General features: G+C 48.8%; 1 protein-coding gene across 6 annotated transcripts in view; it reads right to left on the minus strand.

Annotated features, from left to right (window-relative positions):
- Positions 1-17,113, minus strand: part of GPR107 (G protein-coupled receptor 107) — an 80,421-nt gene that overhangs the window by 5,121 nt on the left and 58,187 nt on the right. For all 6 annotated transcript variants that reach the window (XM_025475484.3, XM_025475483.3, XM_025475482.3 and 3 more), the window contains 3 exons: positions 9,153-9,202; positions 7,917-8,000; positions 6,969-7,087 (listed from right to left, as the gene is read on the minus strand). In XM_025475484.3, coding sequence (XP_025331269.1) covers positions 6,969-7,087; positions 7,917-8,000; positions 9,153-9,202 — 253 coding nt within the window. The remainder of the gene's footprint in view (positions 1-6,968; positions 7,088-7,916; positions 8,001-9,152; positions 9,203-17,113) is intronic.

Below are 17,113 nucleotides of genomic sequence, written 5' to 3' on the forward strand. Positions count from 1 at the left end.
AGAGGGGCAGAGACATGGCAGAGGGAGAAGCAGGCTCTCTTCAGGGAGCTGGATGTGGGATGCGATCCCGGGATCACGCCCTGAGCTTAAGGCCAGACGCTCAATCAATGAGACACTCAGGAGCCCCTTACCTCTCTGTTCTTAAATACAATAAATGGTTCCCGCTTCCGAGAACTGTTGTCAGGGAAAAAGGAGATTCTCCAAATCAATACATACCAGCTGTTGTTATTACCATCACCATTGATCTGTTTCTCTCTTTCTGTCGTGGCCTCCACAAATTATGTTGTGTATCTACATGACTATGATTACGAGACCACCACCTGTGTCCTAATTAACCTCCTAAAAAGCAAGCTCATCAGGTGTCGTCTTAATAACTAGTCACAACTGTCATTTCTGAGTCATGGGACAGAACCACAGCCTTTCAGGAACCTTCTGTCCCAGAGAGTCTTTGAGCATGAGCAACAGAACTGGCTGCTCTCTATAAATCTGGGCCCCGGTCTCTGCATGCTGGGCCAGGCTGCTCGGCTGTCAGAGAACGTGGCTCTGCCTACACTCTGTGACCTTGGGACAGAAGCATCATCTCTGTTGGTGCCTCATACTAAGTAGATGCCATGAAGCCCTACACTGAATGTGTACGTAGATCAAAACTGGGAGAACCCTGGCTTCAGAAGGCGTGAGGGGCTGAGCAGAGTGACTCTTTCCAGACAGCGAGTCATGACGTCTCTTGAGAAGGTGGGGTCTATGAGGAGACAACTTCTTGCCTCACAAATGTGAGCTGGACAGGATCTACAAAGAATCTGGGTTGCTTCATAGCCGAAGACACCAAGCAGAGAGATTGAACTGGCAGACAGAGCATAGAGGGGTTGCAGGCCAGTGAAACTACCCTGGGTGCATCTGTAGTGTCAATACATGTCATGACACATTTGTCCAAACCCACAGAATGCATACCACCAAGTCTGCGGTAAATTACAGACTGTGGGGCAGCCCTAGTGGCTCAGCGGTTTAGCACTGCCTTCAGCCCAGGGTGCGATCCTGGAGACCTGGATCGAGTCCCACATCGGGCTCCCTGCATGGAGCCTGCTTCTCCCTCTGCCTGTGTCTCTGCCTCTCTCTCTCTCTCTGTCTCTAATGAATAAATAAATAAAATCTTAAAAAAAAAATTACAGACTGTGGGTGATAATGACATGTCCATGTGGGTTCATCGACTGTGACAAAGGTACCTACCACTCTGGAGAGGGAGGCTGATAACACGGGAGGCTCTCCAGGTGGGGGCAAGGGGCATACGGGAAATTTCTGTTCCCTCTGTTCAATTCACTGTGAATCTAAAACTGTTCTAAAAAGTAGAGTCAGTTAAAAACAGATCAACAAACATATCTGGCCAGCATCTCCCTACCTACTCTAGAAAACAAGGCACCTATGTGCCCAATCATGGACCAACAGGAATTTCCTAAGCAGTAAACTAAATTCAATCAGTCAACTCAACAGATCTCTCCAAGGATCCTCCTTGTCCCCCCATCAGCTATCAAAGCCTTCAGCCACGAATGGTAATTCAGTGGCTGTACACATGACACATCTAGACCCCGTCCACTGGGACCTAAAGGCAGATAAATGATTTTATGGGGTAAGGAAAAATTCCCCCTTTTATTTCTCCTTTCATTCCTTCATTCATGTTGCTGCTGCGACCAAGCCTCAGAGCCACCCAGTCCGCCCCAGAGCTGGGACTTAGACAAGAGTCCCTTAGACTCATAGGCTAGCTATACCTCTGGCAAAGTCAGGACATAATGGGCTGCCAAGACATGGTTCTTAGGGGGATCTAGGGGGCTCCTACAGATACTGTGAGTGGAAATGTGGCCCCTGGACAAAGGAAACTGCCACATTTTGTCATATGGCTCAATGTCACTTCCTGTCAGCTGGTGCGGCCGGGACCCAAGCACTGGAGGAAGGATGCACCTCTTCAGGGTGACAGGCATGCACAAAGGGCTCGTCCTCATGGGACTGCCTGTCTCCAGACTGGGATGGGCAGGTGGAGCAGCTGCAGGCCCAAGAGAACCAGAAGCCTCTCTAGCTCCAGCATGGTTTCTCTAAACACTTGAGATAAAGAAATGCAACCTCAAGTCTCAACAGTGTCACTCATGGTGACAGCAGCTGCTACAGGGCTTTGGCCCCCACTGGAAAGGGCAAGGGCTTCCATACAGCTGGGGCTGTGAGCACAGCCCATTCATCTGACCCCAAGTGGGGCTTGGGCTGTGACTTGGGAGACACACCTGCTACCTGTCTTTCCCCAGGAATACACTGCTTTCCAGCTGGCAGACCAACTGAGAAAACAAGGCTCGCTCCGTCATGCCAACCTGGGGCTGGGACAGAGAGGGACAGAAATCAGAAATCTGTGCCCTTTGGGTGCCCGCAGCCCAGCAGGAGATGGTCTTCCAAAGCAACACACAGAGCTGCTGGAAACACACAGGAGAGCTCTGAGCAGGTGGGACAATGGCTTGGGGTGGGCAGAATCATCTTGTCAGGGTCTGGGGGCAGCCTCGATGCCAGTACTGAAAGAGGAGGAGCAGGGGCGATATGGGGGGTGGGAAAAGGGCCAGGGAGTTTCTGAACAAAAGAAATGTTAACGGACAAAAAGCATGGAAGAAACAAAAGAATGTTCCCTGCACGGTTCAGGGAGTGCTAAGCAGTTGCTGGCAAAGGTGAGTGGCAGGAAGGTCAAGGGTGGGCAGGGCAGGGCCGTGGAAATCCACAGAGCTCTCTGTCATCCACATTGGAGGGTGTTTCCTGTTAAAAAGGAGCTTGATCTGCTTTTCACCACAGAACAAGTATTACTTCCTCTTTGTGGGAAGGAGTATTCCTCTGGAATCCACAGAGGCTGGATTTGCTTCTTATGCCAGGGTTCTCAGTCATGGCTCAAACAGGATGCCCTGGGGAGCTAAAAAGGCACAGAGGTAACTGAGTCCTGACACTGAGAATCAAGTCTTCAGAGGAGGGACCAGGGACGAGGACAGCTGTAGGAAGGCAGGGTCCTGGGGTTTCAAGGAGGAGAGGGAGAGGACACACAACATTGAGTCCCCAAGAAGTCTCACTCCACATGGGCTGAGAAGAGGGAGGTGTGGAGGTCAATCGCCACATGCTGCTGAAGGCGAATGGCTGGAAAACAGTGCCATCAAGGCCTATAGGGAATGCAGGGGACAGAAACCTGGGTAATGATGGGCAGGTGGCTAGAGGGAAGCAGCTGGAGCTGGGGTTGGGGTGTGGTTACTGAGGAGACAGCCAGGCGACCTCAGGCTTGGGTGAGCCCTCCCCATGACAAGAGGCAGAATGGAAGCCCCCCTGGCTGGTGGAATCGGGGAGTATGTGAGCATAGAAGGATGTCACGGGAGCAGGCAATGGTGAGGTAAATGGAAGCAGGGCAAGACACCTGATGGCCATGATGCTGGGTGGGCCTCTGCAACCTGTTGTCCAGCAAACTGCCAACAAATGGGAAGGACACCTGGTGCCCAAGCTGTGGGTGAGCCTGGTCTGCCCGTCAACTGACACTCGGACACCGCAGCACTGAGAAAGAAGGGCACCGGGCTCAAGGGCCGGCAGCTTCTGGGCCGGTCTGAGGTGACAGTAGCTGTGATGGGCCAAGCAGATGCGCTCCCTGTGGACTCAGGAGAGCATGTGGAGGACAGAGAGGGGTAAGGGGGGAGCAGGGCAGAGCTGGAGAGAGCAGAAGGACCCAGTGCTGTCTCTCACTGCTCAGATGCATCTAAAAGGTGACCCCTTCCTCTCCCAGCAGGACCCTGATGGTCTGTGTGGCCAAACAGGCCTACTGAACACAGGCAAGATAGGAGGGGGAGCTCTGGCACCCACTGCTCCTGATGCTGCACCTATGGGGCCCCCGGACACATCATTTCTGTAACCGAACCAAATCATAATGTAGAACCCAACTAAAAACAGGTTTCTGGACTCAAGATGTAGAGACGTCTGGTTGGGAAACAATTCTATTAGTCTCTAATACCCGTTTCCACTTTTGTTGCCCCACCACTTGAAGGACAGCAGTCAGGTAGGAAAAGGTTCCCAGCAACCCTGAGGCTAGTATTCGGGAATGGGAAGCCCGGAGAGCCAATGTCCTGGCCCTGGACCCTACACCAAATGGTTCTTCCCATTCTGACTTCTCCAGATAGCAGAAAGTAATTCACATCATCAAGTATATGCACAGCACAGGAGGCAGTTACTAAGTCTGATCACTAAAACTACATCTAATACTTTTTAACTTGCTGTACTTTTTATAACAAAATTCTCTTACCAAAATTGGTGAGCCTCTGTGAGTTTTAGCCCAAAAAGAGGTGTGTCCAGAAATAAAAGGAAAAAAAGATAGGAAGTCAGGTACTTCTGACTGCACCCTCACTCTGTAGGCTCAGCTGGAGAAGTTGGGTGAGGCCTGGTGGGAGCACTCCACCCCCAGGAGGAGCCCGGCCTGTCCTGGCCTCAACTGCCAAGACTTGCCTCCCAAACACACTGCACTTCAGAGGAAGGAGGTAAAGACAGGTAGAAGAGAAACTACCCAGGGGCGCCTGGGCGGCTCAGTTCGTGAAGCATCTGCTTTGGGCTCAGGTCATGATCCCGGGGTCCTGGGAGGATTGGGCCATGTCAGGGGGTTGAGGGGGGTGTCCCTGCTCAGCGGGGAGTCTGCTTCTCATTCTCCCTCTGCCTGCTGCTCCCCCTGGCTTGTGTACATGCTCTTGTGTGCACGCTCTCTCTCTCTCTCTCTAATAAATAAATAAAACCTTAAAAAAAAAGAGAGAGAGAGAGAAACTACCCAGAATCTCAGCCAATAAGGTCAATGAATGGCCCAGGTCAGAGTCTGCATGCCACCAGTGGGTAAGACTCGTTAGAAGAGGATTTGTTTTGAGGTATGTGAGGCCTAAGGAATACTCCTTCCCACAAAGAGGAAGTAATACTTGTTCTGTGGTGAAAAGCAGATCAAGCTCCTTTTTAACAGGAAACACCCTCCAATGTGGATGACAGAGAGCTCATGATCTTCTAGAAAACACAAACAACAGCTCTGCTTGCCTCTGGCTTGAGTTATTTCTGGAAGAGTTAAGAGGTGCCATCCAGGAACAGCACCTCCAAGCAGAAGTGGGAGGGGACAGCTTGGGGCGCAGTGGCACCCCGAGAATCTGCAAAGAGCCCTCACGCTCGCCTGTCACCTGCAGGTGAGCATGGATGGCAGGCTGACGGCTGGGGCCTTTACCACATGCCTGTTCTGCTGTCACATTCGATCAATCTATAGAACTTTCTCGACAGCAGAACTTTCTCCCAGCCAGAGAGAAGCCCCAGAACAATTTTCCTGCTAAATTAAAGGCACATGACCTCAGTCAGCTCCCCAACTTCTTTTTCACAGGCTAAGCGGGACTAGTGCTTCTTGGAAACAGCACCACCCTGAACAAAGCCTTTGCCTTGGTCTGAGTCTCTTGCAGGTACACATTCAGCCCTTCTGCCACTGAAGAGAAGCTCCCTTAGTATCACAGGATGGCTCCCACTTAGCCAGCCACAGAAAACACGGAGTCATCACAGCGCTCCTCCCTTAGAACAGGAGTGTAAGCGGAGGCAACCAACAGACACCCCTTGGCATTCCGATCTCTCCCGCAGCCTGCCAGAATTAAAGACACACACTCCCTCCAGTCTCCACATGACTTGTGGTCTGTCTGTCCGCTTCCCCCACTTCCCTACCCTGATTCAAGAACATACAGACTGTCCTGCAGTTATCACAGATTCCCAGCAAGAAACAAAAATCCAAACAAAATTTCTAAAAATCCTACCATGAGACAAAAACACCTTTACAATGTGTCCATGCTTCTGATACAATGGCTGATGGTGGGGATGCGGAGGAACAAGAACTCCTACACTGCTGGTGAGAACATCGAAGGGCCCCATCATCCAGCATCTAGCTGCATACCCCAGAGAAGCCCTGCCGTGAGGGCAGTGTATAAATACACTGCATCCCGCTCACTGCTTCTTACCTGACTGACTTGCATTTGGGCCCCTTCAACCAAGTTCCTTACTCAGGTTCTGCTATTTCTAGAAAAGGCACCCTTCACGGCTCTACCACTTTCTTCTCTGCTAACTGTAAGAAGGTATTTCCTCCTTTGCACACAGAGCTGTGGTTTGGGGCCCACAGGTTTATTGTTCCCATAGTGAGGCGGAGCATAAAGAGTGGTCCTAGGCTGCCCTACAGCTCAGTAGGGCCCAGCACAGGCAAGAGGCTAAGCCTCTGAATCCGGATATGTCAAAAGGCCACCTGCCTTGCTGGAGGCAGCACACTTGAAACTCAGCCTGAGGCTAATCTTCAAACACAACAACTGACCTGGCCCATCACAGTTCATTGGTAAACAAGCCAATACTCTTAATCACTATTCCTTTTCTAGATAATGAGTACCCTTTCCCAGAAAATACGACCCTAAAGAGTCACTTGCCCTATGACTCGAAAAACCCATTTGAATGCTCTGATAGAGGTCAAATCACTGCGCTAGCTGTGAAAAGCCATTTCATTATCTGATGACTGAGGAGTCTGAGGACAATTAGAGGACTCACAGACGACTCAGACTATCACATTTTCAGACATCAGCTCCCAGTGGCAGGGGTCCAACAGGAAGTGGGGCTGCCCAAGCCTAGCAGTGAAAGGGTCAAGCAGATGCCCAAGTTCTCACCCCTGAGTTATTAGAAGCAGGCTCTAACGATGCTCAGGGATGCCTAATCAGATGGCCAGCTCCACTTTCCCTGCAAAGACTGAGCGATGCTTGGCAGATGCTGTACTTTAATCTGAGTAAGAGAGCCTGGGGCTTAAGTGTCCATTTCCTTCTGCTAAATATAGAGGTACCACCTCTGGAGCAACAAAATGCAGAGAGAAGCTGCTCCAATTCACACCGTGCTGTTTAGTTGGGTCAAGGGGCAAAGGAGGAGGGGCAAGAAAGATTTCTTACACTGATTCCATTTCCAAGTCATCCTCCTGAGAAAGTTGTAGGTAGGGGTTATCTGAAGCTGGACGGAATTTACAGCCCGTAAGAACAAAGAATACCAACGTGGCCATTTCATCCAGGAGCTGCAAATTAAAACAACCCCCCCACCCCCCAAAAAAGGGATTAGCAATGCTGTTCTTCAGAAAGCAGTGGAACTAAACAAACTAGCCCAGCCCTCCCACGCTGCCCCCCAACTGCTGACCACTCACTCAAAGGCCAGGGCAGCGCTAGGGATGGGTCTCCTCACAAACTGGGCCAGAGCCTCAGCTGGGAGCATTCTGCCCAAAGATGACATGTAAGACACTACACTTTAACCAGTCTTCACTGGTATCTTTTAAGAGCTTCTTGTATCCCTGTTTCTTATAGCGTCCTCAGCACCAAGTAGGTGCCTCAGGGAAAGTCTTATCACTGTGTGTACACCTGGAAGTAACCCAGCACTGTGTACCAACTATACATTCAGGTAAGGACAAGAAACAGAAAAGGCTCTAAATTATTTGGTTGCTTACCCTAGTAGTTAACTGGCCCTAGCATATGGCAAAGACACTGTATTATTGAAACACTAATGTACATAGAAGGAGGGCACTCTGGATTCTAAGCTTCTCTAAGCCCCATAACAGAAGGAAAGACCATGTCTCACTGGGTTTTAATTATATAGGGCAAATCTCACACTCTCTGCCTGAGGCTTTTCTCTTCAAAGTCTTATAAAACTGAAAACTAAAATCAATAATGCAATTACTTCCTTATTTTTCATGTAATCCAGCAGCTTTCCTGGACAAAGAGATGATCTTAATTTTGGACCAGAAGACACAGAAGTGGCCACTGCTTGATAACTTTGGAGTAACCTTACATTATACCTCAAGACTTTATCCTCAGCCAGAGTGTCTCTGGCACTGTCCCCCACAAGCAGCACACCTGGTAGAGCCACTTCCACTGGAACGGAACAGCCAGTTTGAGGAGAAATGCAATGATCCTGGTGAAGTATATATAACATACGATCTATAGGAGAGAAAGAAATTAATAAAATCAATGTAGAAATTACAGTACCACTTTCTTCCAACAACTTGCTGTCACCAAAGAACTACAAATAAGAAGACAGAATGACCTGAAGAAAGTCACTGGACAGGTGCTGTTAAGTGTGGCAGAGACAGCTTCCCTGCTGGTCCCACTTAAAAGGACTTGTTCATCTCTAGGTGACCACCCAACATGGGGAGGACAAAATGTTTGGTGTGGCGGCTCTTAACTCTCGAGTCACCCTTTCCTTGCCTTTTCACGTACATAACATACTGACTTCAATCCCCAAAGGACAGTATTTTTTATTCCCAGGCCTTGAGGAATGTTTTTGAGTGGCAGCAGCAAAACGAAGCTCACTTTAACCTCTTTGGCAGAGGCTGTGCGCATCTAAGGCCCATACCAGAGGACACACCCTAACACTGAGTGCTCCAGTAAGGGAGGACATGGCAAGGATCTACCCTTCTGGCCGCTGGAGCACGGCCTGCTCATTGGGACCACTCCCAGGACGGCTGGGCTTGCAGGGAAGGAATCGTCCAACCCACAGATTCAAGATGCCCCAGAAACTTTCTTTTAGGAGGCAGGAAGCAAACTCTAGAAGAGTTTGTACCTTACATATTCCAAGAAATTATTATCGTAATAAGTTATAGCAGGTCCTGCCTTTAGTGTATGCTCATTAGGGACTTTTCACATCCAGCAGCCCTGATTTTAGGCATGATCTCCGTTTTGCAAATGAATAAAACAAACCAGCCAAGAGTCAGTTGTGTATGGCACATGCCAGGAAGAGCACCTAGAGGAATAACTACCAAACTGTAAATGATAATCACCTGGGGGAGGTGGGGTGGGGAAGATGAGGGTCATAAAACACTTCTGCTCTGACTCTATAATCCCCACATTGTAAGAAAACATCAAGCATGCACTACGTTTCTGAGTATTTAAAGCCAAATTTAAAACTAACATTTAAGAAGGAGTGACTCAGCTGTTTAATTTCCCCTATCAAAAGACACAATTTGGTTTGATAAAATAAAATATGCACAGCTCCAGGTAACACATCTTGTACTTTTGCCAATTCTTTGGAAGTTCATTTGCTCTACTCCCTAAACTGATCTTATTTACAGATTTAGGATTTTTTTTACTCACCAAGACGTAATAGTGTCTGAAAAGTTTCAGCTTTGCTAGGTTAATAGCAGCTAGGGAGAAGAAAGAACAAAATGACAGGCATATTAACTTCTTTTCTCATTTTAAAAGCAAGTGACATTCAGGTGCCCTCTGTCAAGAGGCCAAGTCCAATGCAGATGAGTACTGCCCATGGGGCACATCTATATTTCTGGAAATGCATCAGCTTGGCAGGATCTTCCCCAATCACCAGGAAGAATCAGGGAGTTATGGGAGCAGAAGGCTGGGGTTCCCAGCTCCAGTGGTGTGCTGGTGTGTGTCACCTCACTCATGGTTCAACTTTAAACTTGCCATGTTGTGGGGATGCTGACACCAGAGAAATGGGTAGACACTACAAATCAAGACTCCCCCGCCCCCCAAAAGCCACTGGTAAACATTTCAGCTCTGCCCCTGTGGCTGACAGAGCTGCACTCCCCCACTAGGATCAGTCTCAGGTGGGTCCCTGAGCCTCCCACTAGCTGAGGATATAAATTCAAATAACCCATGAATGCATCTTGCAAATTTCACTTGTAACAAGCTCTTTAAACACAACCCTGCTGGCTGTGTCCTACCTTTGGATCACTCAAGGTCAGAGAGCCAGGACAGCTAGCTTCCTGCCACCGCCTATGGCCATGAAATATTGATGACCACAGAGGGTAGCCTGGCTCTCTCCCCGATTAGCAAGCCTTTCATTCATCATAAACCTTCCTGCAGGAGGCAAATTAATTTGGCTTAATAGCATTCAATTACTGGTTCCGTTTTAGAATGGCACTGTGGGTGAAGAAAGTTCCTCTTCCTCTTCCTCCTCCTCTCGCTCAGGATTAGTGGAGGGCAGTCAGGCTTAGGGTCCCAAAAGAAATTCCTGGAATCCTAAAATAATCTTTGATGTGATTATCAACCAACAGTATCTGCAAGAATGTCCTCGGAGAAACCGAATGGCTCCATGAGGAGAGGATCAGAAAATCTTTAGAGAACACCTAACCCTCACAAGTGAGAGGCCATAACACCCAGGTGTCAAGCTGGACTGGACTAACACGTGTATCGTTCGAAAAAGCTAAATTAAAGCAGATCAGCAAAAGCTTTCTTATCTAGTAACCTCTCTGGTAGTCTCATTAGTTTTAAAATTAAATCTCTCTGGTTCTCATCCAGTTTGCCATTCACTCTGCCTTTGGGCCAGGCTCCAGGATGCAGCTAAACTGAGGCAGGGCAGCTGTGGCCTTTGCCCCAGGGAAAGAGAGGCACTACGCACCCAGCGTGAGGTGCGCAGAGAACCAAGTGAGTGATAGGAGCAGGTGATAGAAGCAGGTACTCCTGCCCATCTCGGGGATGGCAGAAGCTCCACTGAAGACCAAGTTGTAAGCCCGAGAATTCTGTGTCGGATGGCTAAGCCACCACGGATTTAACGCTTCACACATCCGTATGAACCAGTATGAACTAGTACTCCTTCCGTGTGTCTTTCTGTGTGGATGTTTCCTGCCCACGTGGTCAAGGAAATGGCCTGCCCCCCAAAACAAGCAAAATCGTTCTTGCATACGAACACTCAGTTCTCTTCTTTGTGAATAACCGAGGAAGAACATTAATGATTACTCTTTAAATAATAAAAATGCTTTAAAAAGTCTCTCCTGAATTTCATTTGCTGAAATATATCCTACAAATGAAACTCCTGCCCTTGTTTCACCAAGAACCATCGGCCAGACTAGAGTGCAGCGTGAATTTTTTAGTCCTGTGTGTCAAGGAGCCATGACAGCATATGGTTGCTGTGGGCCCGCCCAAAGGGCTCCCAACTTAGACTAGAGGAGCTGGTGTCTCAGCAGAGGCCTGACCGGGGCTCGGGAGGGAGCAAGAGGCCAGTGGACAATGCTCGGAAAGAGCAGGTACAAGGGCCCAGGGGGCTACATGGGGAAGAGGGAGCCTGACAGCTGGGCTGTGGGGGAGGCCAGGGAATAAGTGGGGGCCATGGGGAGAGCCCAAAATGGAGCCTGATGCAAAGGACCACTAGCTGTCCTGGGTGCTACCAACAGCCCCAGGATGCCTCTCAAGGGTCTGAAGACATGGTCACATCTACATTTGAGAATAATCTCTCTAGAGAAAGGATGGAAAGAACCAAGAGTGAGAGTTCAAATGAAGTCAAAAGCCTCGAATTTGCAGAGGTCCCTCTAAAAGGTGATAAGGCACTTCTCCATCAGTGCAGATCCCACCTCAGGGGCCAGCTGGAAGAGATGGGACGGACAAGGTAAGTCTAATGGTCCCCTTCCTCCCTACTAGGGGGAAGAATTTGGGGTAGATGGAGAGGGAAGATAGAGGTGAAGGCGCTGAAGGATGAAGACCGTGTTTGAAGGGAAGGGTGTGGAAGGCGCCAATCTAACGTCTCCCTGGAGTCAAGAGCCACCACGTCACATGGTCCAGGCCACTGAAAGACACCCTGAGCTGAGGCAGGGTGCCCACCCCCGGCACTGATGCCTTGCCGTCTCAGGATATGTGCTAGGACGGACAAACAGACCTGGGGACAAGCACCATTGCCTCTAGGAAATGCAGCCACAGTAAGTAAAGCTCAGGGTCATATGCAAAACCCGCCAGTCATGACAGATGTCACTTCCAGTCACACACAAGACATTTGTTTATGAGACTAATAACATACTCTCGAGGCCAGGCTCCCACCTGGGTGTTCTAGTCACAGCCAAGACAGCAAAGGCAGGGAGGGAGCTGAGTTACTGAACTGAGAAACCAAAGTGGGTAACAGTGCACATCTGAACATTTTGGGTTCAAATCCCAACTCTACTGCCTCTTAGCTGTGTGACCTCAGATAAGCCATCTAACCTCTCTGAGCCTCAGTCTCTTCATCTGTAAAAGAAAGATAACAATACCTCCACGAAGGCTGTTGGCAGAGGTAGTGAGACAGTATGTGGAAAGTAAACAGCACTCAGTAAGCACTCAGTGAATGTCTAATATTACAGTATTGGGATTATATAATATCGACTGAACACCAAATGGGCTATAGACTGTTGCAGCGGCTGCCACATCTGGCAAGAATCCAGGCTCCAGTGAGTGCAACTGGACAAAGTGGGGGTCTGGGGGCTGCCAGCATGCCCTGGGCTCTCCTGACAGCAGTGCTGCCATCTGCACATGATGTGTTAGCCTGCTGAGAAGATTCAACCCTAGAAGGGAAACCTCACCAGCATTATACAAGGAGCAGAGAGAAAGGCAGCAGATCGCAGCCTGGAATCCCAAGCCTCTTTCTGCTTTTTCCCAAAAAAGCTGCCCCTAGAGTTGAGAACACTGCTGAGCTTGACGCTCACTGGCTCACGGCAGGCCGGGCTCCCACGGGAGCAGAGGCTCCTAAAGTCTGGGCTGGCTATTTCTGACCCCACCACCACCAATAGCAAATATGGTAAAAGAGTGAGTCTAGTGGGATGAAAAAACCTCGGACAGGAGCCCAGAGTCCCACGTTCCAGTCCCTGCACCGTCATGGCTCCATGGGCCTGGGCCTGGCCTGGCCTTCCCTTCTCAGGCATGGGTCTGCTTGTGGGCAGGAGGATGTCTTTTTTTTTTTTAAATAGAGTTTATTTATTTAGTTAGTTAGTTATTTTTTAAGATTTTATTTATTTATTCATAGAGACGGGGGGGGGGGGGGCAGAGGCACAGGCAGAGGGAGAAGCAGGCTCCATGCAGGGAGCCTGACCCGGGACTCGATCTAGGGTCCCCAGGATCAAACCCCATGCTGCAGGCGGCGCTAAACCGCTGCGCCACCGGGGCTGCCCAGGAGGATGTCTTTATGGCAATGTTTCTCCCTGGGGTGAGCACCAGAATCACCCTGAGAGCTTCTCCTAGTACACATGCCTGACTGCCCCTGTCATAGACCTGGACTTGGCCAGAGGACTTTGAAGAACCTCCCAGGGAATGGGGAAGGAGTGAGGGTGAGGGCAGGGAGGTTGTGTACCTGGCTCTAGGAGCTCCTGCAAGACCTACCTCCTGCTATGGGCGCCCCCCAACCAGGAAATCACCAGGACTCTGGATTTTGGCAACTACTTTTTGCTGAGAACAGAACAAGTACCCACGGAGGCAGAAAGTGCCCAGCTGTTTCAAATGCTTTACCAAGGCAGCAATCTCTGTGACCAGTAGCAGCAAGAGCAAAGGTACCCCATTTAAAGGAGCTGCTGCCCCTTCCCTAGACTTTTGCCTTTCCTCCGTCTGCCCAAGAGAACTACGAGGCAGGCAAGAAGACAGATGGTCACCTTCCTCCCCAGTGGACCTGCCTACATGGTCTTGAACCCTGACAGTGGTTGTCACCATCGACTGAGTGGGAACCATGTGTCAAGCACATCTCATGCTTCATGTGATAGCCTCCACGAAGGAAGAACCTCTATGACCACTGCCTCACAGAGGAAGGACTCAGGCCCGGAGAAGTTTACCAAATTATCAAGATCACACAGCTTATAAGCAGAGAAGCCAGTACTCAACGCCCAAGTCCACCTCTCTCTAAAGACCATGCTCTCGGGATCCCTGGGTGGCGCAGCGGTTTGGCGCCTGCCTTTGGCCCTGGGTGCGATCCTGGAGACCCGGGATCGAATCCCACATCAGGCTCCCGGTGCATGGAGCCTGCTTCTCCCTCTGCCTGTGTCTCTGCCTCTCTCTCTCTCTCTGTGACTATCATAAATAAATAAAAATTAAAAAAAAAAAAAAAAAAAAAAAGACCATGCTCTCAATGCCCACACGTTGCACTATGAGAAAGGCAATTCATAGCTTTGTAATCCCCTGGCAACCCAGGGCTCAAAATGCCGAGCAATGCCCAGGAGCTGCCAGCAATCCATCTTGAAGAGTTAATACTGGATGATTTATGAGACATACAGAAGCAAAAGCCCATGACAGTCTCTTAAAGGTGAAAAATTTCCAAAACAATCCTCCTCTGAGTATAAAGAAAGCCTTGAGGCTTAAAACCATCCCCACCTACCCAACATCCTTTCCTTCTGCTTCCTCCCTGCCGTGCTTCAGAGAGAATTTTGAGTCAAACACAAAAATTACAGAAATAAGGATGATTGCAAAGCCTGGCTGGCGTCAATGTCTCTCTGACTCACCCTCAAGCTCAGTGGTTCCACAGTCTGCGTAAGCTCCGAGCTCAAGCTCCCTCTGCATGGGGGGCCCACACTGACCTGAAAGTGTCCATTTGGGGGAGAGATCAGCTCAGCTGGTGCTCTCTGACCTCTGCTGAGAGGAGATCCCACTAATCCATCCCACAAAGACAGTATCAGGTGCAAGTATGGCAACAGCTGTGATAAGACAAGAACTCTGCAGAGAAGAAAACTGATTTTTGAACTGTTGAGAATCATGTGAAAAGTGGTTCAAAGTACATTTCCAATATACATTTTTCCCACAATATACATTTAAAACAATGATCCAGGAGCAGTCAAAATTCACCAAACTGAATAGTTAAGGGCTATCTTATTATAAGCAAATATTATTGTAAAGGAACAATAAAAAGAAACAAAAATGGCCCAAGAAACTGGAGGGTATTATGCTGAGTGAAGTAAGTCAATCGGAGAAGGACAAACATTATATGTTCTCATTCATTTGGGGAATATAAATAATAGTGAAAGGGAATATAAAGGAAGGGAGAAGAAATGTGTGGGAAATATCAGAAAGGGAGACAGAACATAAAGACTCCTAATTCTGGGAAACGAACTAGGGGTGGTGGAAGGGAGGGTGGGGGTGACTGGGTGATGGCACTGAGGGGGGCACTTGACGGGATGAGCACTGGGTGTTATTCTGTATGTTGGCAAGTTGAACACCAATAAAAAATAAATTTATTATTTAAAAAAATGGCCCAAGAGACTGGCTGACAACCAGAGCACTTTAGGGAAGGCTAGCTGTAAGATTTCTGCTATCACATCTGGGGAGTCTCTGTTTTTGCCTCCCTTCTGCTCTAGAAACACCAAAGGCTCTTTGTGAGTGGGAGTGGGAGTGGGATCCTGAGGATCCATGCTGATCTGACTCTGCCCGTCTCTGCCAGTCGGCAGCATGCATGATGCTGGGAGCCTCGCTAGTCTGACACTGCAGCTGAGGCTGGGCTGAGCCAAGGAGCACTCTGCTCCCCCAGCTGTCCATGGCACAGACTCCCAGTTGGCAATGAGCTGGGTGAGAAGAAGGTCAGATATCCCATTGCTTGATGACACAGCCTGGTCAACAGCAGACAACACCTTCCCCGTAAGAGAACCAGATCTTCCTAAATACTGGGGTAATCAACTGAGAAGAGTCAGTTTCAACTGTGACTCGAGACTCACAGAAACCAAATGCAATGCAAGGCCAGTAGGCAGAAGGACTATGTCCAGGACCAGGGAGAGCATACCAAGATCGCAAACCAGGCCTGCTGCATGGCCAAGGGCCCCCCAAGACAGCATGGTCCCCAATATTTTGCAGGCCTAATAAAAAAAAAATGACAATGTGTCCAGAATGTGGCTGCTTCTCAGGCTGGGGATAGAGGCCTCTCTGCTTTTGGCTGTAGAATATTAACTCAAGATGGTGACAATGGTTAATTATGTTGAAATGTTAAGCAGAAGCTGTTATATTAATGACATTAGAAGAACTTCTGGGTGATCTGCTAGGGGAAAGTAATGAAAACAGAGTTTTAGGGATTAAAAGAAATGAAAAATCATTGTATTAAAGCCAGTCTAATCAAATTCTCTTTCTTTCTCATTGCTTCTTCATAATAGTCTATTTAGCTGTTGTTTTACCCTTTCTAGGTTCATGGACTGCTTTGAGACTGTGGAAAGCCACAAACCCTCTACCCAGGTAAATGCATGCATGCACAAAATCTCAGGAAGTTTCTGGCGCCCACACACACCCCTCCCATAATGCACTCACAGATGCCATGTGGAAAATATGTGAACTAGAGAGCTGGCCACACTCTTGACACGAGGTGGTCTTGACTGCAAGACAGAATGCCACTCTCATACCACAGGAGGGGCTTTGTAACCCCCTGCAGGGACACCTAGGTGGCTCAACAGTGGAGTGTCTGCCTTCAGCTCAGGGTGTGAATGGGACCCAGGATCAAGCCCCACATTGGGCTCCATGTGGGGAGCCTGCTTCTCCCTCTGCCTGTGTCTTTGCCTCTCTCTCTCTCTGTGTCTCTCATGAATAAATAAATCTTAAAAAAAAAAAAAAAAAAGCCCCTGCACCGCACCAGCTGGAGAGAAAGTGTTCTTGGCCTGCCAGTATGCCACGTTTCTGGAGCAGAGGACTGTTTACGGTGCTCTCATGGTACAGCTTCAGACTTCAGAATCAGGAGAGGATTATAAGCATATGCTTTAGCTATACACCCAGGGACAAAAGGAAGGACGAAAATTTTCTGAGTGACCAGATAAAGGGCATCTCATTTTTTCCTGCCTCTTTTCTCCTACTATCCTGAAACAGTGTTCCGGAGGGGGTAATTCCAATGCTATCCTCACGGGCAGGGCAGAAAACAGCATGGAACAATTCTGGAGGAACTCATTCCTACCCAGGCAGCACCCAGTCCTAGAGCCCTCCCTGCGTGCTGGGGAAGGGAAATCACAGCAAAATGTGTGGTTGGGAGGCTCCCCTTTCTCCTGACCACCTCCTTCACCCTAGGGCTTTTGACCTAGGGCGTTCAGGTCTAACCTAATAATAATCCTCAGTGCCTACAGAATCAATGGGCCTGGGGCACCTTAGTTTCTACTTGGAAAATGTAAATAAAGATTGGACAAATCCGAAATTATAACCAAGAACTGAGTCAAAGGAGTCAGGGAAGACAGTACTTATAAACATCAGCCCCACTTGAAATGTATAACCCAAAGCTCTGCTAGTAAACTGAGAGCAATTTATGTTAAAAGCCATCTTGTTAGTCAAAGAAAAATGTAGATTCCCATTAAGATAATAAGTTAGGTAAAATATCAGAGCAGATGATGCAAAAGCTATTGCCCCAATCAAATGACAAC

This window comes from Canis lupus, chromosome 9 (assembly GCF_003254725.2).
Source record: "Canis lupus dingo isolate Sandy chromosome 9, ASM325472v2, whole genome shotgun sequence".
Classification (NCBI taxonomy): Eukaryota; Metazoa; Chordata; class Mammalia; order Carnivora; family Canidae; genus Canis; species Canis lupus.